General features: G+C 44.8%; 1 protein-coding gene across 4 annotated transcripts; it reads right to left on the bottom strand.

Moving 5' to 3' along the window:
* Positions 1-546: 546 nt before the first annotated feature.
* On the bottom strand, positions 547-24,562 carry sema6d (semaphorin 6D). Of its 4 annotated transcripts, XM_083759905.1 has the most exons (20): positions 24,427-24,562; positions 16,017-16,188; positions 14,949-15,060; positions 14,148-14,208; positions 13,506-13,568; positions 13,274-13,375; positions 13,004-13,094; positions 12,141-12,260; positions 11,756-11,844; positions 10,782-10,999; positions 10,108-10,239; positions 9,025-9,180; positions 8,684-8,857; positions 8,130-8,270; positions 7,891-7,968; positions 7,632-7,690; positions 6,952-7,008; positions 6,164-6,349; positions 4,823-5,064; positions 547-4,723 (listed from the first exon to the last, which is right to left on the bottom strand). In XM_083759905.1, the coding sequence occupies exons 2-20, from the start codon at positions 16,138-16,140 to the stop codon at positions 3,584-3,586; spliced, it is 3,345 nt and encodes a 1,114-aa protein (XP_083616031.1). In that variant the 5' UTR covers positions 16,141-16,188; positions 24,427-24,562; the 3' UTR covers positions 547-3,583. The 4 variants fall into 4 exon arrangements, with proteins under 4 accessions (XP_083616031.1, XP_083616029.1, XP_083616030.1 ...); XM_083759903.1 differs by having other exon boundaries at positions 547-5,064; XM_083759904.1 differs by lacking the exon at positions 24,427-24,562 and adding an exon at positions 23,784-24,076 and having other exon boundaries at positions 547-5,064.
* Between the last annotated feature and the right edge of the window lie 1,555 nt (positions 24,563-26,117).

Raw genomic sequence — 26,117 nt, 5'->3', positions numbered from 1 at the left:
GCGTACACACTAACAGCATACTATGATATTTGTGTGTGTGTGTGTGTGTGTGTGTGTGTACAGTATGTGGTGCGAGGCAGAACCACCAATCTTGAGCACAGAGCAGCAGTAGTAGGTCCAGATGTTCGGTCTCTACGGCAACAAACGACTTTGGAAACGTTCCCACATATCATCTGGAGTGGTTGAGTCGCTCCGCTGGCCTCAAACATCAAAATAACCAATATCTAAAAATAACCCTGCGGCTCATAATCGTTCCACAGCCTCTTAAATTCTCTGATAGTCTGTTCAGCTGGACACAGGACATGTACCAGGCCCAGCCAAGTCATGTTCTGAGAGCCTGTGCTTATTCATTTACAAGTATAAAAAGAAGCCTTCTCCTGGCACAGGAAATCTAATGTCGAGACAAGACGAAGTGAAAGGGATCTAGAATAATCTTTGCTACCATTTAGATCCCGTCTTGAGCAACATTAGCAAGAACTCCACATTTTCTGTGCAGTAATATTTTATTTCAACTTTACATGCCGTGTTAAAAAAAAAAAAAAAATGTAATGAAAACAAAAGACCATTATTATTTACACATTCACAGTACAACTTTACAACATTATCTACACGCTCAAATACTCTGGAGAACATCATATACAGCTGGCCTTGCATCGCCACGTTGCACAGTATTTCAAACAAAAGTACACACCGACAAAAATCTGGTTTTATCTGCACATACGTGGAGCTCATTTCATGGAGTGAAATAATAAAGGCTTTAATTGATATTGCAACAGAAACACCCAGTTCATATTGCAATGTACAAGGCAGTTGAGCATAGCCGGTATGTGGTGTGTGTATGTGGAACGAGCCAAAACATTGGTTGATGATTGGCAGAAAGTCTTTACATACAATCATCACTTGTAAACAAAATGTGGCTTTGGGCTCAAAACAGGCAACTGACACGTATTATAGATATCACCCAAATCATGTACCCATTACTAAGCTTTTGTTCAGACTGCAGGCTTTGTTTCTCAATACCATCTTTAGGACAGACTGTCCAATGTCCATACTGTTTGCAAGAGAAGTAGGATTTGTGTATTAAGATATCATAGACCCTATTTTATCTGGTTTGGTTGCTACAAATCAGGCTTCAGTGTACCGAGTGTCCAGACTAAGACACATCTTCAGAACCCTGATTGGAATCGCATTTCAAACCACCTGGGAAATTAGGAATGTGTTTGTGTTTCAAATTCCACTAGCAATCTTTCTTTCTTTTTTCAGAACCAGTCTGATTCCATTCTGGATAGGGCAAAAATCTGATTTGGGCTGCCAGTCTAAACACAGCCCAAGAGAATCAGTCCCTCCATCCAGGCTACTGAAGACAATCCCCGGTCACTGTAAAATCCGGGGGAATTACAGATGTTGCATGACCACCGCTGACACACATGGCAATAAATGGCTTTCACGTGAATACTGTGTTGAGCCTAATTTATAAGTCACTGTACAATCCGCAGGGGGGAGGAAATAAAACTAAAACATTTTCGGTCGAAAATCTTCAGTTTAGAATTTGCCAATACTAACCGGATGGCTGTGTTGAGCAAGGATGTGCTGTGCCGAGCCGACTACTCCAGAGACTGTTGAGTGGTACATTTACGATGCCTCAACACCCTGGTCATGAAAATAATACATTCACTGCATGGCACCTTTATGTGGCAAATTAACACCCTTCTATCAACACCGCTGTGAATTAATCCCACCCAAACAAAATAACCATGTTTTACCCGTTACTAGTATTTGCAGGTGGAATGTTTGTAGGTTAATTTTAGTCTTTGTGTCCACATTAGAGTGTGTTGATTTTCCCTTTCCTTTATTCCCAACATACTTTTATGAATTGCTATTAAATTGAGTATATAACATTCCTCATAATACACGACAGTAAGATACTCAGGACCAGTTAACCTGGGACACTGCCAATCTAATACAGTAGATCATTCATTGGATAAGGCACACAATGCACATATTCAGGTTCACTTGCCTAAAAATATGTATACTTCTATATATAGGTATATGTACAGGATCTGGTCATTCCCAGCATGACTCTTTAGGACACATTGGTTAAGTGTTGTGTTGATTGTACACTGGCCACTTACAGCACAGGGAACATGGGCTACAGAACCAGCAAGGCAGATGACAGATCTCTCAAATCCAGGCATCGGTCTCTTAAGTTTTGCTTCTTGATCAAAATGAATGTGGGAAGAGGCTGAGCTGATGCTAATGTGTTCACACAGATGGCTTCTACGTGTTCATTTGGTAGGCTATAAGACTGTCACCGACCATGCCTGGAATCTCTCACACACACACACACACACACACACACACACACACTTAGGCTAATGTGAGAAATGTAATAGTTTTTACCATTATTATAAAAAAAAAAAATCATTGCTACATAGAAGAAAATAATAGTCCCTTCAGTCATTATTATGATTCCTACATGGGGGAAGGTGAGGTAAAGGAAGAGTTCAGTTCTGGAGAAAAGAGATTTCTACTGTGTCTAGCCAAACAAATTGATCTTCTGACAGTGCATTGGCTTGATTGGTAGTTTGGAAAACTGAAATGGTTGGGGGCACGGGCACGCACACACACACACACACACACACACACACACACACACACATCAGGGGACATTCTAAGCAGGTAGAACAATTCATTGAACGTGTTGGAGACAAACACACTACACAAACAGCTTAATTTAAAACCAGTAGCAGCAAAATGGACTCTGTATAGAATAACAATGAGTTAGAGAGCCTCTGTCCCAGACAGATCTAGACCAACCTAACCCATGACTCAACATCCCCTGAATAGGAGGGCCACACTTACGTTGTTGATCAAGGTTTTAAGGTAGATCCTGTGGTGTGGGGAAACCATTCGTGATTGCAAGGGTGTGTGCCAAGCTGTTATCCAAACAACACATGTAAATACACATTTCAATTCCCCTTAACTGTGATTCTGTCCTGCGTCCTATCGGATTGCGTTTCATAGTCTCTTGTATCTCAATAATGTACTCGACTGTATGTTATAATTTTTGTCTTCTCTCCTCTCCCCAACGCCTAGCTGACACACCTCTCTGTACAGTTCACATTAGTGGGAAGACAGTGCTCAAAGGCAGTGACAAAACAAGAGCCATTCTTCAAGTATTCCTATGTGGGCATCATACTACAGCCCCACATAAACGGCCCCCACCACGGTGTCATAAACCTCGTACCAAATACAGAACGGGCTACGCGCAAGCCCAAAGGTACTGTAGGCCAGGGCACAGCGGACACCCTACTCTCTGTCCACAGGCTGGGGCTGCCATGACGAGGGACAGAGATTGAGACATAAGGAGCAAGCCCCCCATGGAGTATCTTTGGCCGCTTGTGTGATTTTCCTTTTTCCCCCCCCCCTTGTGTGAACAGATGTGCGATTCGATGGGGGTGCACACCTCGACACACAAACACACTCTAGGCCCCTACCCCATCCTCAGGTTTCCCTGAGCCCTTGGGGCTCCTCTGACTCAGAAGAGTCTAGTCTCAGAGTTCACTCAGATGTGTCCACACTCCTAATAGCTGTACTTGTTGACAACTCTCATCTGTGAAGTCTGTGGCGAGAATCCGTTGGGTTTCGGCGGCACGTCAGGCTTTAGCGACGGGGTCCGTTTGACCCCCGTACGGGGGAGTGAGCCATGCCCGCTATAACTGCTCTGTCGGGATAGGGAGGGAGGGTGCGGTGAATGCATCCCATACCCAATTGCTCCGCCATGGGAGTCCAGTCTGGAGGGTGGCACTGGGGGTATGTAGCCCCCTCCTCTGTTCATGCTGTGATGTCGAGATACAGAGACCCCCATGGTCACCCCGTTTGGTGACGTGGACAGGGAGTGTCTCTGGGAGGCGCTCCGGTGGAGATGGTACCCTACTCTTTGCCTCTCCAAAGTGCCACCCATGCTCAAGCTCAGGCTGCCCGTCGGCGAGGTCGGGGTGCTGGACAAGGGAACGTCGACTCTCTTGGTGGGGCTGTGCCTGGGCAGGGAGGAGGAAGGGGAGTACAAGGAAGCCTCTCGGCTGGGCACCTTCGGGGGAACCTCCGTCAGGGCCTCCATGGGCTCCAGCATGAGGTGCTGCCTCGGCCGGGGCCCCCCGGCTCCGTCCGGGAGGATGGCCCCCTTTGGGTTGGCCCCGGCATCGTTTAGGTGCTTCAAAAGGTCATTCAGGGTGTTCCTCGCATCCACACACCTCTTCTGCTCTTTACGACTTCCTTTTGAGTCGGCGCTCTTTGACTTCTTGTCAGAGGAGCGCTGCAGCGTGTCGTCATCGTGGTTGCCACTGTCGTGTGTGGCATTGGGCAGCACCATGGCACTGGGGATGTGGGAATGGCCCAGCGCAAGGTGAGGGTGTTGGGAGGTGGGTTGAGGAGGCGGCGGAGAGGAAGGGAGGAACTGCGGGCTCTTGGCAGAAGAGTTTGACTCCTTGCGGGAGCCGCTGACCTTCCCCTGCGGCCGCTCCCACTGGTTCATGATAGGCTGGAGACCTTTCTGCTGCAGGACCGGTGTGGATTCGGGCGTAGGCAAGGCAGCCAGCTCCGGCGGCTGGCAGCCGTCCCGCAGGATCATGGTCTTGGTGTCGCCGTTGGGTCCGTTGATATCCTTGCCGTTGCTCAGCAAGTTGGTGTACAGCTTGGGGGAGTCGATGTCGGGCTGGTACTCCTGGGGGACAACAAAAGGAGACACAACAAGGTGACTTCCTGTTCCACCACCAGTGGCGACAAACAGTGACATAACAGAGTGCCGTTGTGGTGGCCCTACCTTCACAGGGCTGTCGAAGAGACCGTTGAGCTTGGCAAAGCTTCCGGTAGAGTCCAAGCAGGACGGTGCCGACTCGGGGTCCTTGTGGACGAGTCTCGGCTTGCGGAGGAAGGAGTCTCGGTAGCAGAAGACCACCAGGCCAGCGAGCAGAGCGCCCAGTAGGAAGGCGGCAAACACGCAGGTAATGAGGATGTTCATGTGGACCATCTGATTAGCGTCCCCTGACTGGATCTCCCAAATGCCTACAGATTGACAGGGGATTGATTAAGCCCTACGATGAAGCCCATCTTGGTATCACCAACCATGCATGGATTTCTGCCTTTACCCCCCAAAGGTAGCCTGTGAGCCAGAGCCAAAATGTTTATTACTAGTGTATACTTTTTTTTTATACATTACTATTACAGTTGAAGAAGACATGGTGAAAATTGCCATAAGCCATTTGGTACCCACATCCAGATCACCATCTATAATAAGTAGTGCTATGTTAGTTTAGAAGGGAAGAATTGAAGTTGTTGCCTTGTTCCGTTTCCGACTAGAGGCATCTTGTCATGCATTTAACAAGAAAAAAAAAGTTGTTAGGTAGAAAAACCAAACCGTTCCCCAAAAGATCATCCACAGGAAGTTTGTCAGATGAAAAGAGGCACAGTGTTTGCCTTCCAGGTGTTGAGGAACCTTCCAGCATAACTGGAGGTTTGTTAGTAACCACAGACATTACAAGAGTTAGTCATCCACGGTGCAGTTGATATTGTGGTGAAGGTGAAGCAGAGCTGGCCAATCATCTACCATCCTGGGTAAACTGTTACCATAGCCAGGAAGACCGGCAGGCAGAGAAATTAGAGCCAAGATTTAAAGAAGAATACTATAGCAGCCACTGAAGGGTTTAATGTTAAAAACTATAGGAAAATAAATTGAAAGAAGGAACATAATAAATAATATATTCAACATGGATAATAAATATACATACACAAATAATATAAATAAATCAAGATGCAATATAACAAATGAAAACTAAAAATTATATGTAACAAAAGAAAGTGAAGTCTGCCGTATTATCTGATGGTAACCCTTAATAGTTGCCTGTGTGTGTGTGTGTGTGTGTGTGTGTGTGTGTGTGTGTGTGTGCGCCTGTCCCCATGCATGAACGGTCCATGCATGTGCACCAAGTGAGCATCTGAGTGGTTGTGTGTGCGTGCGTGTTTATTCAGATGCATGCGCTGTGTGCATACATGTGCACTGAGTGTTATTTGCATGATGTGTGTGTGTGCGTGTCAGTTTTGTGCTTTTGGCAGCTATCAGATAGGGCTCCATGCAGCTAGCAGGCTGCCTCCCTGTGGGCCTTACCCTCGTGGCCCCTTGGGAGAGAGTCTAAAGAATGGGAGGTGGCTGGGTCATCCTGCTGCACAAAGCCTGAGCCGTAGAGCTCTGGACCGGGCCCAGGGATGGGGCCCGGTGGAGTGGGAATGAGTACAGAGGGGTGTATGGGCCCACTGGGCTGGCCAGTGACTGGCGGTGATGATAACTCCATGTCTGTGGTGACAAACAAATTGTTAATAAATAAAAGAAAAACCCAGATGCAGACATGGGCGCAAAGCATAGTGTTGTTAACATCCCCGTTAGTAGGCATGGCTAATGGCCACTTTTAGAAAGAGGTTAGTGTCCCAAGAATCAAGACAGGTCTTCATTGAATACGTTCGTCATCAGAAGGTTGCCATCACCGTTAACCTTAAGCAGAATCTAGGCTAGTTTTGGCTAGAGAATTTGGCATTCACAGATCAACGAAGTACAATTTTCGCTCAGACAGTTTGAAAGGGGAAAAGGCCCTCGAAGATTGAAAGAGAAGTTGATATACAACAGCGATGATATAAGAAGAAGGTGGGGGACCAGTAGTCATGCAAGAGGAATAAGGAGGATGGCACAGGAAGTCATGAGAGACAAAGGAGGAATCTTGTGTCAAGGTGGATCTGTGGATCCATTTTCGGTGATGACAAGAGATGACGATGAAGATGGGGTGTTGAGGAGGCGTCATTGTTCGGAAAGATGAATGAGAAAAGGGGGGAGGAGGTAGGAGAGACAGGGTAGCAATGCTGAACTCAAGGAGAGAAACCATTCGAGTAAAAGATCAGACTAACCAGAGGTTGGGTCGCCAAATGATTTGTAATCTGGTGCTGATGTAGTAGCCAAAAATGCTAAAAGAATTCAAAAAAGGACAAGAAATCAGTATAACGGAATCATAAAGGGGGGGAAAAAAATAATTAAAGAGTGCAGTTTATTTGGATTAACTATAAATAGGCAAAGCACTCGCTGTAGGAGACAGTTTTTCTCCAGGCCTGAACACTGAAGCCTCTGGAAGTCCTCTGGTTCTGCTCAGTACTAAAGTTCAGCCTGGCCATGTTCAGCTGATCCAAACGAAGGGATCAGTTGGGTCATAAAGGTTCATTGTGTTTACACTAATATAATCATATATAAAGGTTCATTGTGTTTACACTAATATAATCAAGACCTGCATTTGGTACCAGCTGAACATGACCCTAAGCTTAAGGTGTACATGTCCATGTTTCTTCTGCCTTACAAGGTGGCATTAGTTGCAGGTGGCCATGTACTGTATATGTAGATGTACAATGTGTTAATACTGCACATAGTCATGTAGGGGCAGGTTACTGGAGTGGTTAACCACCCTGCACACTCAACAACACCGGTGTGTTGTTGAGTGTGCAGGCTTATCTTGTGTGTAGCAATGGGCGTTTGTGTGTTAGTCTGTGCGTTTGTGTGTGAGAAACCAGATGACGGGACATGGAAGTTAATGCCCTACCATGACAGTCTCCTAGATGGGCGGTGTTTCCAAACTCAACATCCTGTTCATATCCAGTCCTAAGAGCGAAGATGACAGACAGAAAGCAGACAGAGGGAGACAGAGAAAAACAGAGACAAATGGAAAAGAGACATTAGGTAACTCAAGCTGCGAGACAACTTAGGATAACACTTTTATTAATCCCCCTGGGGGATTCTTCCCATTACGTTATCTACTCTTTGATGCAACTGTATCCCGTCTCTGTGGGGCTAGTACTTACAGAACACCAGGCAGTATCCTCTCACATGCTGCATGAGGCTTCCAGCCACAGTAGGGGTCTCTTGATGCGATGCAGGACCTGGGGACACACAGAAAACACAACCATCAAAACACAAGGTTTAATAATTCGGGAGGAAAGCCGTTAACCTGAAGGTATCATTGTTATGACTTTCACGGAAAAGCAAAAGAATAAAAAGTTGCGGCACAGAGTAACCTCTGAGGTGTTTTGCAGTCACTCACTTGTGGCAAGAAGAATGCCTCTCGCAGCGACTGAGGGGCATGCGAATGACGCAGCTGGAGAAAGCCACGTAGATGCTGTGCGTGTCTTTGTCCACGTGCAGGGAGAGGACACGCTTGTCGTCCTCTCGGCTCGAGAGGCACCTGGGGAGATAAAAGAGAAAGATAATGAGCAACCTGATCAGGGTTGAATCAGATAAGTCTGTCTACGGTTTCACTCTCAACGTCTAATCAGATGTTAGGAGGAATGGATCACAAAAAGCTTTTCCACAGTTTAACAGGGTTGTAACCTCGGACACACACGCACGCATGCACGCACGCATGCACGCACACAGAGAGAGAGAGCACTATAACTATAAAAAATAAACTTTAAAAAATCATATTAAGTCAAGTGGGTGGCAGAGTTCACACCAACTATAAAAGAAATACAATGGTGAATGATATAGTTTATCGTTATAGTGGTCAGTGTGAACGGCCCTTTAGCCAGAAAGGAAGGTGAGGAGAAGAAAAGAATCATGGCAGGCAGACAGTGAAATGAGGTCAGATGCTTTTCCTACTTGGCCGTGTTGAACACGTCCATCTCTTCCAACAGCAGGCTGTCGTTCAGGGATACTGAGGAAGTCTTGGCCAGAACCTTGAGCACCACCCCGGCCTCCGATCCAACGAACACCACAGTGTAGTTTTTGTAGGGCCCCGCTGCGTTGTCCACTGCCAGCGCCGTCAGCCTGTACCTGCACAGCCAGATGGCCAGATGGGTTAAAGTCGCAGGCAATATTTTAGCGCGGAAAACAGACATGGCCGTTGGAATAATAAGGAAAAACACATGGGGCCCCCGGGCTACGAGAGGTCGTGAGATCGACCTTCGTGGATGCGCTAGTATATGCCTTCCTCCGTTTACCTGACACGTGTCTTGGTGAACCAGGGCTCGTCGCCTATGGAAGGAACAGCTGTGTCCATGAGGGGGTGGGACTTGATGAACTGCAGCGTCTCATCCGGGAACTCAATGGACGTCTTATAGGACTCAGCTGGAGCGTGACCTGCACAGCATCCAGGCCTGGGGCACAGGACACACACACACACACACACAGAGGGCAAAGGTCACACAATGGCCTATATACTATCACCCACCAGGGACTCATAAAAGCGTATTGAAATGGATTGAAGCGCAGAGGCGCAGGTGCTTGATTAGGACCACAAAAGGCCCCCCAAATGGAAACATAAAATATACATATATAGTTATCCCCATCAATGATTTACGCGGGTAATGAGGCGCCTCGTGGACTTTGTGTTTTGGACACAAGGCAGGGCTGCCAGCGTGTGCGATGACTGTAAACTGGTTAAATATGCAACGTGTCTAATTGTGCCAGATGAATTATGTATTAATAATCAGCAGATGGTGAATGTGTTTGACGGGTCATACCTAATAACCGGCCCCGTCTCTGATGACAACATTTTTTTATTTGATTTGGTTGGTATTAACCAGGACGGAGAAAGGTCAGGGAGGGGTCAGATGACAGGTGGCATGCACATAACATGTCAAGGGGCATCGTGGGTGTTCCCCATGCTTTATTTATACTGTGTGAAACCTCACAACACGTTGCATTGTGATCTTGAAGATTTGCTGTTTTCTGTGCACCGCTAGTATGCAATTAAGTATACATCAGGCTTTAAAGTTGCATCTAAAAGGTTGACATTGATCATATTCACAGACTTAATTTGTACTTTATACAAAGTAAGAGCAATATGACCACCATGTGCACATACGTGCAAAAAATATATAGAGCGACAACACTACATGGGATTTACTTTTCACAGAATCTAGAACAGATGTAAACTACCGCTAAATCGGCATGGAACAGCGTTTTTCTTTCCAGTGACGAATGGATACGGGTCTACAACTTAGGGTAAAAAAGAAAAACAGCTTGTGCGGAACTCTCTTTTAAAAGCCAACATGGCATAGCACCACCTAATTGCTGTCTACCTGGGCTTGGGTAACTTGTCCTCTGGGAATGGGGTCCACACAGAGTCAGCCGTCTTCTGCTCCTTGAAGCGACCCTGGAACACCTTCTCTATGTCGACCATTGAGAAGGCACAAACCGCAGATCCGGGAATACTGGGGGGCATGGAAACACGATGTCAACACCTGATGCCAGTTGATTGAATTGCCATTGTTATCTGGTGTATATTTTAAAATGAGGATGAACTTTGGTACAGCCATGGGTCATAATTGAAAATAAATCAATTATGTTTATCAGCTGTTGTGCCATCCTTTGTACTGTGGGGAACAGCAGTAGCATTTGCATGAATTCGTCAGGGAAACAGGTCTCAAAATCACACTATTTTGGCACGTAAATGAACAAAATAATAATCTCCAATATAATATTCACGCTTTAGATACTCTGGGAACATGTGTGATATTCTTTTTTCTTTTTTTTTACAGTTTTAGCCGACAGCACTATAGAAACAGCTGCTCTTGCAATTCTCTCTCTCTCAAGGTTTCAGAAACACGATTTTGGCACATACTGTAAATGAACAAAATAATAATCTCTAATGCAACGTTTGCACTTAATAGATTCTTTGGGAACATGTGTGTAAAACATTTAAAGGGTTTCAAAGGTATTGACAGCTTTAGCTGAAAGCTTTCATAAAGTTCACCTGTTCATCTGCGTGGTGAATACGCCCACTAGAGAAGGGACTCCGTCGATGTCGATGATATCAGTGATGGACTGAAGCACGTCGAAGTAGAAGAAGGACTCGCCGGGGACAGAGCAGTTGAGCCTGGCCTTCATGAATGACGTCCAGTGCTTTTCCAGCACGCGCTGAGACCCACCGACGTCATTCTTGCAGATCCTTGCCACGCGAGAGTACACAGCCTAGCGAGGAGCCGGACAGAGAGAGGACAGTTCAGGACAGAAGACTGCTGCAAGAACGAACGGTGCTAAAAACGCTTTCAACATGGTAAATAATGCATCCGTGCACCCTTTGGTCCTGCTGCTCCATGCACACGCTAAAGCATGTACACTCAGACTGTGTGCAAGGGAGCAAAAGAAAACACCATGCCCATTAGCTTTGACTTTTCTTCAGCTGGCGGCATCCTGTGAGTGTATTTGCATGTGTCATTGTGCACGTTGCCAAGCCATTGGGTATAAATGCGTGTAAAACAGTTTGGCTAAGATGGTTTTAATAATTTACCAGTGCAAACCTCCATCAGAGGCCAGGTGTCATTCCCAGCATTAGTAGGGATGAAATATTTATTGGGTGGTAGTTGATGGAGGACACTTGCTTCTTGAAGCCTGGTCAGACCAACCATTCCATGAATGGCACACAGTCCAAGCTAAAGCTGGAAACCGCAAGAGCAACCCAATGCCCTGTGTGTGTGTGTGTGTGTGTGTGTGTGTGTGTGTGAGTGTGTGTGTGTGTGTGTGTGTGTGAGTGAGTGAGTGAGTGTGTACAAGTGAGTAACAAAGAGTGAGTGAGTGAGTGTGTGCAAGTGAGTAACAAAGAGTACATGTTCGCAGAAACATATCTGGAGAATATTAATTGTCCAATGCTCCCACGTACATTCTACAGCAGTTACAAGACTGCGTGTGATATTTAACTCGGGATTACATCAAGATGGACCACCTTACCTTGCCCAGATTGTTATGCTCCACTGCGATCTCACGGTAGAAGAAATACACATAATTCCCATACTCCACCGCATGAAGGAAATGAGGCTCTGTGAGACAAGAGAGAGGGGGGGGGGGGGAGGACAGAGTATGACAAAGTGTATTTTTGCATCGTCACCATCACTGTGCATTCTGCATATTTCAGTGATTTCTACAAGTCAGTATATGACTGGGAGTGACCTAGATCGCCTGGGAGAGAACAGGACAAGGAGAAGGAACATGTGGAAGAACTCTTTAACAGCCACAAAACAACCACACCTAATGCCATGCACAGTTATCTTTATAACAGATAGACAGGAAAGAGGCAGAGTTGACCATTTGATGGAGAGTCTCATGTAGCCTATACCTTTCAGCCACTTGGAGTCATATTTGATGGTCCGGAGAGCTGAACCGTCCCCCATACTGCGATAGATGACAGAATCGCTGGCCTGGAAGTCTGCCACTGTGGCAGAGTAAAGCTTTCCATCTGAAAGAAACAACGCAGCGGTAGAGCTGTTAAGAAAGGTCATCACAAACTTAGGTATTATGCAAGCGTTTTGTTCAGTGGTGGAAAGTAACTGTACTTAAGTACAGAATTGAGGAATTTGTACTTTACTTGAGCATTTCCAATATCCAATACTTTTACTTCTACTCCACTACCTTTCGGAGACAAATATATGTATGTACTCCACTACAGTTATTTGAAAACTTTAGTTACTAGAACAAAACATGCATGAACCATTTCAAATTTCTATATATTTCGGACACGTAAAAGGACAATGCGATGCGACGAATTGTGAGCTTGTAGATTTATTTTCAAAAGATTTGTATACATTGAAATGAGACAGTGCATACTTTTACTTTTGGTATTTTAAGTACATTTTTATGCCAATACTTTTACTACTACTATAGCAGAGTATTTCTACATTGTAGTATTGATACTTTTACGCATAAGGTCGAGTCATCATGACGTTTTTCACCTGATTTATACTTAGTTGTGCACACAACTTGTACATCTCAGATGTACAAGCTCGCAATGCGCTGCACTGTGATGCGTTGTGAGACACGATCCGCAACTCAGAATAAATTAGGCTTTGATTTGTCTAATTGATGAAGGCTTTGCTCTTGCCAATGGGAGCATGAGTGGGTAAGCATTAGCTGTTCTTCCCAAAGGGGGGGGGGGGGGGGGGGGGGGGAGTGTGTCTGCAACTCTGCACTTGATCGGCTTACCAGCAAAGAGTGCAACGTTGGTCTGCTTGGCGTCAAATGGGCAGCGTGCCAGTCCACTGATCTCCTCCCCGTCAAACTCTAGGTTATCCAGCTGAAAAGGAGCACAATACGCAGTGTCACGTTAATATCGACGGACATGAAAAGACAACTTTAATTGTACATGCAAACAGATGAAACAGTGTGCACAAGAAAACAAAAACAAGAAAGTGTGCCATAGTGTGTGCGTGCACGGCGCACACAAGTACATCAGAGCGTTCTGTGTGCACTGACCCTATAGTATCTGCATGTGGGATTGAAGCCATTGGTACCGCAGATAAAGACCAGCTCATCATTTCTTGGGACCAGCACCTTGATGAAGTTATGGCACTCGTCCTGCAAAAAAACAAAAAAACAAATAGAGGGAGAGACAATTTACTTGCCTGCCAGTGCTCACTGTGCACATCTCTATCAGTGTGTGCTGAAATATGCAAGAGAGGAGATTGGGAATGAGTTGGCGACTTACTCTGTGTTTTCCCTTGACAGCACACATCTCTCTGTCCGCTTGGCCTGACCGCCACGTTAGCTTCTGGAAGCAGCAACACAGAGGGGCGTTAACACACACAGCCATGACCACACACACACACAGCCATGACCACACACACACACAGCCATGACCACACACACACAACCATGACCACACACACACAACCATGAACGAGCATGCGCGCGCGCACACACACACACACACACACACAACCATGAATGAGCACGCGCGCGCACACACACACAACCATGACCACACACACACAACCATGAATGAGCATGCGTGCGCACACACACACACCCATGAACGAGCACGCACACACACACACACAACCATGAACGAGCACAGACACCCATGAACGAGCACGCACGCACACACAACCATGACAAGCACGCATGCACACAACCATGAACGAGCACGCACACACACACAACCATGAACGAGCATGCACGCACACACAACCATGAACACACACACACACACACACACACACACACACTTTTACTTCCACTCTCTCATTTTATAGCCTGTCCAAGGTGTGATAAATGGCTCTATATTTTTCTATAGAGCTCTGAGAGTGTTTGTGAACTGTCAAGAGCATCTCCTGGACCAATTTCTTACCCTGTATGGGATGATCTCATTCCTGTAGGATTCTCGCAGACTCACTAGGTACACCTGGTCTCTGTGGACAGACATGACAGAACACACTGCTCACTGACTGCACATTACTAGCAACAGCATGGCGACAGCAATTACTGATATCAATGTAAAGTTTAACACTTGATACAAAGTACAAAGGTCTGATGTCAAATGCACACCCTGGGTCTGATGTCAAATGCACACCCTGGGTCTGATGTCAAATGCACACCCTGGGTCTGATGTCAAATGCACACCCTGGGTCTGATGTCAAATGCACACCCTGGGTCTGATGTCAAATGCACACCCTGGGTCATGAAGAAATTCTCCCATTCGAGGGATCAGTTCGATGTTCAACGCTTAAGAGTGTACAAATGGATTAGTTCCAATTGTACACAGTCAGAGTTACACTCAGGATTTTACTGTTTAGTGTCCAGTTGTTTGTACGGCTACAATATTAGTGTTAGTGGTCAAATTAATTTGATCCATTTGATCATTAATATCGAGACGCGTAATGATGCCAGGAAAGCCCTGACAGAGCATCAGGGCCTGGTGTTGAAGGACATCATCCCCGGATGCGTGCTCGCCATACACATTAGACAGGAGGAGGGTGCCTCCATGTTGCATATCCAATAACACTAAGAGCTTTTTCCCTTCTACCATCATTTAACTGCCAAGGAGTGACTGCAAAGCAAACGCATGAGTGAGAGGGAGGATGGGAGAAAATGTTAAAGAGAGATAGAGTGAGGAGGGGGCGGGGGTGTAGTGTGGACGTGTTTTATTTACCTGCCAGCGATGAACAGAGTGTCCTGTATCTTGGTCATAAGTTGAAAGTCGAGGCGATGCTGTGATTCGTTCCCAGAGGGCCTGCCTCTGAACACCGGGTACTGTCGTGAATCTGGACCACACACACACACACACACACACACACACACACACACACACACACACACACACACACACACACACACACACACACACACACACACACACACACACACACACACACACACACACACACACACACACACACACACACACACACACACACACACACACACACACACACACACACACACACACACACAGTTACTGAGAGACTCAGATTATGCCTAATGTTCTACACCATTTGGTTTTTATTAGCCAAAAATCTTTTATTTTTTTCTTCCAGTAGGAGTAATAGCACATAAACATGAAACACCCACAGTTCTTACTGGATCACTGATTCTGAAGTGTAAACGCAAAACCGGTTTAATTTAATATTTCAATAAAGGAATTAATGCTACTGCGTCGTTACAAGTCTCTCAGTAACTAAATTAATGCCGTTTATGTGCGTGTTTTGTGTTCATGGGACAGCCTAGATCAGCACATCTCTTTAAGCTATCCTGGTGCCTCAGATTATAAAATAAGCCTTTTTAATACATTTACAACTGACAATAGAACACTTAGATTTTATTACTGCTGAAATGCTCAAAATCTTCAATTTTGCAACTAACATACAGGTATATGCACAACTACAGTATATTGACTCTGCGGTTGTGTGGATGGACTTTAAGCAGGGGAAAGGAAGTATTTTTTGGTCCCCGTGGAGAGGGAAAATTGCTTTTACAGCTTCGACACGTATACTGGGGGTCGATCTGGCTACCTTCCAATTCCCAGACGGCCTGTCCTACCCACTCATCTAAGGCCTCCCAAATTAAGTTGAATAATAAACAATATATACCGGCAATCCAAGCTACTGTGCTTGGGATTGTGCAAAGGAAAGGTTTCGTGTCCACATTATTTCACAGTTTTAAATACAGCATCTTTGTCGTGCAAGTGCAACGCGATAAGATCAGCCTTTACTGTACTCACAGTGTGCATCAACGACATCGAGGGGCGTGCTGTCTTCAGGGAAGCTGACTGCGAAGATTGTGTGCGAGGCTGTCAACAACAGCATCAGCAGCTCACCGAGCAGAAACACTGCTCTCTGACCCATGGCTGCTCACAGACGACGCTTCCTGGTTCACACTGATGGAGATGTTACCTACACACACGCACACACAAAATACTGTCATTAAACAATTCATAACATACTATCTAATTGCATTTATACAACCAATGGCGTTGCCACTCAAACACTATATAATGGGTGGCATTTCTGCTATTTTTCTTAATGTTTACATTTTTACAAGAAGGTTTTGAAAACTTTTTGAAACATTTTGTCTATGACATCCCTGACATAAGGATACTAGTGGTTAACAGCTACATAGCTTCAAAATGTAATGCCATTTGGTTACATTTGTGCACTCAAGAGTAGGGGTGGGTGGTGATAAATATCTCCACGGTACAATGTCTCCACGATATGCCTTTTCAGAGTTAACTTATGTCTTGATACAGTGATGCACAGTCTATGATTTGCAGTTCTATACCTTAATGTATACTTCTGTAGAACGGTTTTGTTTGCCAAAAATAAGTATTTTGGTCTACCGTGTAGGTGGTTGTACTGTTAAGTAACTTGAAAAATAACCATAAAAAACAACTAAACAACTAAATAATCATGAAAATGTCATGTCGACTCGTGGATCATGATACTGCTTGAAAAAGAATCGTGATATTATATTTTTAGCCATATACATTTTCCATATCGCCCACCCACCCCCCCATATCGCCCACCCCCCCTACTCAGAGTTTCAAATAGATACAGCAACACTGGGGAGGTTACTGGGGTACATGTTTTAACGCTAGCCCTCAAAATGACCTCTAGCCCCAAACAAAACAGCTCTTCCTTCAGAGAGGCATATGAAAGGGTTCACATTATGTCCACTTTTCCAGGTTTCCTTGTGAGGGCATTTCAACTATATGCGTTAGTGGGGGGGGGGGGGGGGGGGACAGCATACAAGCTGCTGACAGAGCCCTTATAGGGAGAGCTTGGCACTTTCCCCTCTACCTCTCCCAGCATCTGCTGTCCGGGGTAAGGTCATCCAACTGACCAATGGGGTGTCTCGGTGTGGGTTGCATGCAGCGGAAGTCCACACTGTCAGAGGCATGGCAGGCCTGCTGTCTCTGTGCATCTGTGCTATGATTGGCTCACACTGGGCCAAGGCTGAGAGAACTAATCAAAGCTTTGCAACTTCATCACAAATCATCACCGGTGCAGTTGTGACCTTAGTTGACATCTATTAGTGCTCCGTTGGTTCTTCTTACTACCCCGCTCTTCCTCTGTGCCTTTGTGGACTGGTTTATTGAGGTTGCAGTGATTCACTCATTTGTGTTGATCTCATCACTTTCAGTTGTTAATTATTAAACAAACATAGATTTACTTTAATTTTGAACAGATGAGTCTATGCAGAGTGTTATTGGAGCTGTGCTACACCCTGCAGCTAAATTGGCAAAAACCTGTATTGTGGGCAAACTGGGATGAGGTTTGACATGCATGTGTGTAAACCAGTGCTTTAGTGGACTGTGCTGCGTCATGCATGTTAATGAACATTGTCCAGTCAAATATTTATAACCCAAACAAATTATTAATGCAGGCAAGGCCTGAACGGATATAAACAATTTACCAGGAGATGACATGCAGGCAGAGAGATGGATTAGCTGGGAACACACTGGGATACGTACGTGCGCACACACACACACACACACACACACACACACACACCACACACACACACACACACACACACACACACACACACAAATGCAAAGATTGATGCATGCACACACAAAACGTCACACACACCAATATTGACACGTTTTTCAATTAGCCCTAAGCACACCTGCTCCAGTGCTGTCTGTCAGCACAGGCTGCCAGGCCATTAGTGCTCCGATTGATCCTGCCCACAACGGCACAACGGCACAATCTATGGACTTTATGTCCGAGCGTCCTAGTTTTACTCTCTCTCTCTCACACACACACACGAGTGCGAGAAGCGACCTTGAGGTTGCGTGCATGCATCCGCCTGCACGTGACAGCAGACTGCTGGGCAAGCGCTGGCGCTTTGGCATGGAGAGTAAGATCTTAATTTTCTGGCCTGTGAAGAACTCTAGTTTTCGCCGGCTTTTCGCTGCACTAATAACTTTGGGGCAGGCCTGTCTAGAGTTTGAATAGACAGGTATCAGTCAAAAGGGAGACATCAAAGAGGAAGGATAGATGAGGAAGGATCAACATGAGAATGTCAGAACAAGGCAGCTCTATATATGGAGATCTAAGGGTTTGAGGTCAGATGTAGAGTTGCTGGCAATATTTATGACATCAGGGTTCTCTATACATGGGCTTAATATTCACGTTCTCCATCCCTGATGATGTCACGTTCTCCATCCCTGATGATGTCACGTGATCTCATACCCCAACCAACCAGCCAACACACACTGACGTGAAATGCACGATTAACAAAAAGTTTTTTTTTTTAATGTTTACTATAGATTTGTACTACTACTAATAATAACGCGCTATTCTATAGAGTACCCAAAGACGCTTTACAAGTATATCAGTACAAAATTTTCCTACAACATACTATATAGCATATAAAACGTTTTATAATAATTAACAGTTAAAGTTCAACCTGGTGTCCCTATATAGGGCATGTCATTATAGGTGATGCCGTTTTTTTATGTATTACAATCTTTCAAATATAACACCTATGAAGGCAGGTGTGCAGCAAGGCATGAAATCCTGTGTTAAATATCCATGCTAGATGCTAATGATTTTACAAAAATAATCTCCAAGAGAGAAAACACCAGCACTCACGGAACTCTTGTTTTAAGGCACTCTTTTTTATTATTCTTAGAAGAGTTGGCAGAGTTGGCATAGGATGCTGCAGAGTTGGCAACAACAAACACGTTTCGACCCTCAAGCCTTCATCAGCGTTGAAACGCTGATGCTAATAATTCTCATTTGGCCACACAAGTGATGTGATGGAGAAATAGGACTGACAAGGACACTCAAGCAATGACAGTCAGAGTGATACCAATGTGTTTGCCATACACTGTGTGTAATCGCAGATATTCAGCATGTGGGAGGTCTATGATGAACAGTGACATTATGTCTGTGTGTAATGCAAGGTCTGGACAAGTCAGCACTTCGCCGCAATTAGTCGACTTATTAGCAGAATTTTGATGCTTCGCTATGATGAGTAAATTTCATGATGTGCAGAAAAGGTCACAGACTCTGGCTGCAATTTCAGATGTCAATGAGGCGGCAGAAGTTGCTGCACTCCCATTTTCGATACAAATGAATCTCTGGCCACAAACGTTCCGCATAGCTATTCAGAACAGTTCATAGATCTCTACAGAAGGGCAAATGTCAGCAGTTTCATCTAAATGAGAAGTGATGATGCCGCTCCACAGCGGCACGCCTCAAAAGTCAAAAGCATCACAACATTTACGTTTCACCCTGTCCAGACCAGAACCGAAAATGCCACTGAAAATGTGAAACTCCTAGAATTGAAGAGCCAAGCCTTGGACACAAATATCCACCAAACACAACAATAGAAAGAGGGTGCTCCAAGATGTAAATAAACTAGACATTTGATAAACTAGACATCATGCTGCCTGGGGCTGTGCTCAAAGCTTGCATTTTATTCACAGGTATAATAATTTCCCTGGCTGTCATGATTTAGCCCCTCATTTGTTGCAGCTCTTGCTCAAACACACTTCTTTCTTGCTCACAAAACAATTCAAGAGAAAGACACAAGAGCCAAAAGCAGAGGCTCAGCTCCCATGATTGCCTGCATGGTAATAGCTGTACTGTGGGGGCGAAGGCTTCCCTCAGAAACTTTAATGCAAAACAGAAACAGAAGACATCCAGAGGTCAGCGATCTAAAATTACTTCTCAATCTCCAGTGAGCCCAGTATGTTTTCTATTGACTATTCCTCTGCACTCTCTGGTTCCTGCCTTCCAGTGTTTGTGTGTGTGTGTGTGTGTGTGTGTGCACACGCACGCACATGTTTGTGCATGTGTGATTGTGTGTAGGCCCGGAGACGCTGAAGCTAGTCACGCAATATAGTGCCATTCAGCCTTCCTCCTTTCTGCCTCTGTTATTACAGGCTTTTCAATGTCCTACAATCACGAACTTTCTCTGCTGATGTTGTTGGCTCGGCCCCATGGTGTTAAACACAGGGGAGGTGCAGAAGAGGGGCGGTTGGGTTGCAATTCTTTTTGACTGGTGGGTACAGGGGTTTGTAGTCGACTGTTGGTTTTTGTCCTTCATCGATGGCACAAGAAATTAGAGCTACACTGTAAAATATTGACTGTTAATTTGACCTGTGGGTACATTTATTTGGTACACTTTATGATTGGATAAATGAACACAGAGCCAGAGGACTTTAGTATCTTTTTTGGTATCATATTGGTTACGGCAGGTTGCAAATCGTTGCCATCGGGCAGAAACCTTGTATTTCAACATTTTATGTTTTCTTGCAAATGAACGTCCTACTTCATCATACTGGGAGCCATACTATGGTCCGACGGAGCATTGGTCCGAGGTGCGTTGGGGGTCGGGAGAGGGTTCGGGTTAGGTTTAGGTGTGCTGCCCCGTGGGAGGTTAGGGTGAGGGTTTGAGGTAGGTTGTCGTTCGGACCAATGCTCCGTCGGACCAAACACATGAACCCCATCATACTAGTATCACACAGAAGTAGTGATACTAGTATGAGCTAGTAGAATCTACTAGCTCACAACGTGTCATACTGCGACGCATTGTGAGATGGTAGACCGGCTATTTTTTTTTTTTTTTGTGTGTGTGGGTTTTATAAATATTGACCCAATGAAAAGTATTATATGACTAAATAATAACACTGGAATACAGGTTATTTTTTTCATTTCCTGAAAAGTTTTGGGCATTTTTCCAACGGACAACAAGGATATACTAGTTTGCCAGACCCCCCCCCCCCCTTATTTGTCACGGCTGCGCATGCTAACCTTTACAAAGAAACCCAACAGCAGGAGTTGGGTAGTAAACAACGGTACTACGTTTTGTAACTCCCGTGCGAATGCGATGGGTGAACGTAATCCCCGCTGAACAATAGCTTCTGCTCCTTGGGGCGGCTCAACCTGTCATCCAGCACCACGCTGAGCTGTAAACACACAGTGCACGAAATCAGATAACCGAGGAGTTCAATTTCAGTCGTTCCCCAGATATTACAATGAATTTGTACATGTCTGTCTGTTTCTGTGCGGATGTGGCGTATGACATTGCTGACCCAGCTGCCGGAGTCCCAAACCGAGGTTCTGAGAAAGCAATCAAGATGCAGCCACAGAGGTGGTGAATCAGCCAGACGATTAATGCTGCCGTCCACACAGACCCTGAAATGATTACTAATACGCTTTCTTGTGCTTCAATAATAACCACTGGCCCTAATCACTTGCTATTTACCCAAGGATCGCATCTGAGGGGTGGGGGTGGACTTGTTGCTTCAGAGCTTTGGCAGAAAGTGAGGGCTGTGCCACCCTAAACCGTGCCTCCCTCTTTTCTTCCCTACCTTGGCAAGAGGAGGAGTGAAACAGGAGAAAGGCTGCTCTCAGCAGTAGTTCTGCTATAGTGGAACACAAAGGGGTTGAGCTGCAGGTGTGACTGGGGAACAAAGGGGCTTTGGGCAAAAGAACACAATAGGGCTCCACCCCCGCCGGTGGCCCTGCTCTTGGGGATTCAGGGGGAGCTGCTCTGGGTCTTGTCAAAGGGATGATTAGTAGTACAGTGGTGGGGTCACACAGGGCCCATCTGGAGTAAAATGTTGACTTGAGTTCTGCACCAGGGCCAGATTTATTTATTTGTACTATGCATTAAGAATTGAATAATCTGATCTCGGGTCAGCACTCAGCAGAAGTTTGACAACCGTGCAGCTGTAAAGGGTTAATGCTAATCATTGGAGAGGTTAACGCAGGCTGTTCCGGGGTTACAGTCGGCTCTAGTGGGGGTTAACGGTGGTCGTTCCGGTTGCTGGGCTCTGACCCTGTGGACACAAAAGCCAGCTGGATGGTCAACTAACCCATGGCTGGTTCACCTATGAGCATAGTGCTGCTGTCAGCATCAACATAGGTTCTGTAATTTGGGGATCTATGACATTATGATTTATGATTAAAGTGAACCACTTTTGTTTTGTTTTTAATCACACAAAATTAAATCTGCTTCAAGTCAGTATTCTCAGTTAATGGAATTGATAATGACGTTGTTGTTGTTGTTTTAGCTAAGGCCACTCCTTGACCAAAACAATTAAGGTGTTGTTGGGTTTAAAATATACCTGTTTAAATTACCTTGAGTAGTCTATGCTTCTCCTCCTTTAATAATTAACAACAACTGTAGGGATAACAGCGTGCACTAGATATCCTAATTAGCTAATTTGAACCAATTACTTTGTCAGGTAATGAGACTGTTTAACCAGTCCCTTTAAATAGTACAACTAGGCTATTAAAATACATTGATTCTAAAAGAAAATTAACCACTTAAATGCTAACTTTAACTCACACACAATAGTGTCAGCTTTTGTAATTAACTTTTATTGTATTAAATCAATAATTTTTTAACACGTAGGCAGTTTCACTAACGGTAAAATAGCCCACCCCAAATAAGAATATTGCTTCCTTTAGCCTATAGGCCTATACTGCCCACAGAATCCATTCTGGGCACCAATGTGTGCATTGTCCTGGCTGGGCGTAAAGGCATTCAGGATTGATCCGTGGTAAATCTTTTCAACGTGGACACATTACAAAAGACAACAAAAGACGCAGCAGCAGAGTGACAACAGCGATGGCGCTGCGTTGATGCGTTCAATTGCCTCCGCCACTAATGCATGCACATGGGGCTGGGCTGGAGGAGGAAACCTTCCATCGCTTTCTGTGATCTTCCTCCAAAAGCTTCCGTGCGTGCGCTGCGCATCCCTCCAGCCAATTACCAAATAAATATACATACAACAACGTTGTGGAATTCAACAGAATTAAGAGAGAAACCGTGCTTTAAAGTTTACAGAAATAATCAGTCGACAACATCCTTTTAAGTGATGGAATCGGTTCGACCTTCACGTCGTAGCTACTACTAGTACTGCCGTGTAATGTTACTATGATGTGTGCTATGACTGAGATCATATCAATGTGTTTGTGGCTGTGCTGCTGACTGGGGCCAGTGACTGGACTGACTGCTTTGCTGAAGTGAAGCACACATTTCTCAAACTTGTATAGTAGCCTTGTATAGTGACCTGCATTTTTTTGGCCAGTTGACACAGCTGTGGTGCTAGTTAACGAGAAAACACAAATATAGGCTATTGCGAAATAACGCAGTACAAAGAAACAGCACAAATGTCTGCACAAAAGATTTTGACAGTCAGAGAGCCACTCCAGTGAATAATTAGACTTGACTCACCATCGACGCGTGTGCTTTGGTTTAATTGCATAGTCTTATGCAGCTCGCCATAAATCTTTCACTTTGATTTTCTTTTTCTAATATTCTATCCCATCTATGAGTCTTTCAAAAAGTATCATAGTAGAAATAATAACAGCCAGCCAATAGGTTTTCGTGAAATCCGTGGCTTTTAAATGTACACAAAAACGAATCATCGGGTTATTCAAAGACTGGGAGAAAAGCGAGAGAAATAACAAAACAAGCATTTACACACTTTATCCAACAATTGCACGGCGTAGACACCTACCTTGAGTGTCCAAATGTATTCATGGGTAGGGCGATCCAAATGCAGGTTATATTCCCTTTGTAATCCATTTAAGGAGAAAACAACCAGTCTTTAAAATTCCTTCAATTTTCATGTTCCATTTGTCCCCACTTTTCTTATCCAGTTGCGCACAGAAATGAATTCCGATCGCTAGAGAGGTGCCGCGTCTTACTCCCTGACTGCACTGTGTCTCTCTCTCTCCGGGACTGAAATCTTCAAAGCGCTACACTACAGCGATCAAACACCCCCCCCCCCCCCATCTACCACTACCAGCCCCTTCTTCAACTACTATTAACTTTGGAAAACCAGAGGGAAAACAAAACATAAACATTAAGGGTGCGCCGTTCTTTCGGCGCTGTGAGGTGAATGGTAGTTCTATCATAAACGCCAATGCCAGTGCTATATATTTTTTTCTAGATCATTTACAAATTCTGAATGAGTATGATATGCTATTTTAGCACACGCGAATTTAGACCAAAGCTATATTTATCCAACAACCATTACTTGTGCATAGTAAGCCAAGCGACGTGGTTCAAATAAATCTGTTACCCCTCAGTCCTTTAGTTTCTCTGGAAGAACTGTTTTGGTGCAACAAAGTAAGCCATTATCTGCAACGAAAACTCACCTCATTTGAATTGATATAATGTATCCTTTTGTTTTCCCGTAATCCAAAATTGTCTTCGTAGTGAAGCAACTTCTCCCCGGGTCGCTCTCTCTGGGCAGAGAGAAAAACAAAACTAATGCACGGCAAATGGTGTAATTCGATCCATACTGAGTCAATCCATCAAGAGAGCCCTCCACAGCCTACCAATAAGCCGCGCTCTGGCTCCAGTCCCTCCTCCATCCCCCCGCCCCCTCCCTCCCTCCCTTTCTCCCTCTCTCTCTCTCTCTCTCCCTCCCCCTCTCTCGCTGTGGCTTTTGGCAACTCTCCCTCGCTAGAGCGTTTTATTCCTAGTGCCTGGAGAAAAAAGAAAAGGCTGCCCCCACCTCTCTTGAGTGACCCTGTGTTGCTCCCCTTCTCTTAAACCCATCCCCCACTCAGCTGAGTGCCTAGTAAAAATCTTTTCAGCAGCTTCAGAATTGTTGCTTAGTAAAAGAAAACAATGCTATTTAGGATTGTTTTCATTATAGGGCAAGATGTTATCTGCAGTGTTGCTTTAGCACAGATTCACCCATTTATAAAAGATTGTCCAAAAATGTAGGCCTAAATCCACATTTTCTGTGCACGCCTGCACAGATTTGTCTTTTCCACATCAGGATTGTGTAAAAGGAAATTACATCTATATAGCTGTTGTTTCGGCTGCCCTTTTTTGTTTGTGTGTGACACAAATGACAGGAGTCAGGACTTATGGAGATGCTTTGAAATCGGCAATGTAAGTTACATATTTTCTCGTGCCAATAATGCTAAACTGAATTGAATTAATTGAGATTAGATGACATACCACCACATTGTGTTCTGTAGTGTTTATGCATGCAAAGTACAGGCTTGAATGGTCATGTCAGGTCATTCCAGCCAGGGCTGCAAAGTCACAGTGGTGTCCCATTTGCACCCCATTAGAAAGACAATTTAACAGATGTGTGAGGATACATAGCTCACCCACTCATGCACACACTCCTGACACCTCTCACACTATGAGCTACAAATGTGGGATCTGCATCTGAATGCTTCCACAGGAAACACTGGTTTTGTGATGCTGATCTGCCTGATAACTGTGCTTCTTGTCTTTTGGCTCTTGCCTGTCCCTCTGAGTTCTGTCTGTCTGTGTTCCCCTGCTTCTCTTTTTTTTATCTCAGGTTTTCGTTTTTCATATGCATGTCTAGTACCTGATAGGTCCCTTTGTCCATTTTTGTTTATCTGCCTGTTTCTCCTCATGAAGCCTCTCCTCTCTTTTGTATGCATTACGTCTGTCTATTGACTCTGTGTCCTGTGAGGACTGAATCAGCAGGCACATCTATCATTTTGTGAGAGGGATAAATCAATGTGTCAAAGTTTTGGGCAAACACATAGGTAGTGAATGTGGGGATGGATGGACAGATATATGGATGAGTGGAACGATGTCCAGAGGTGGGTGGATTCATTAGTCTCCCCCCTCTGTGAGTCTGCAAGATGGCTGTTTGTTTGTCAATGTGATGGCACTTTAATAGCATTTAGTGGAATAGTGAACTTTAACACTTTGTATTTGTTTTGTGAAACAAAACAAATTTCCTGCATCTAAACACAGAACAGTTTGTAGACACTTCACAGACCTTCCAGGATTTTGTTTTTCTTTCTGATTATAAAAGCTGAGCTAGTTTATTTAGAGGTGAAAAGGAACA

The sequence above is a fragment of the Protomyctophum parallelum genome, assembly GCF_964188405.1.
Source record: "Protomyctophum parallelum genome assembly, chromosome: 2".
NCBI lineage: Eukaryota > Metazoa > Chordata > Actinopteri > Myctophiformes > Myctophidae > Protomyctophum > Protomyctophum parallelum.
This window is presented reverse-complemented; position numbering and strand designations above follow the sequence as displayed.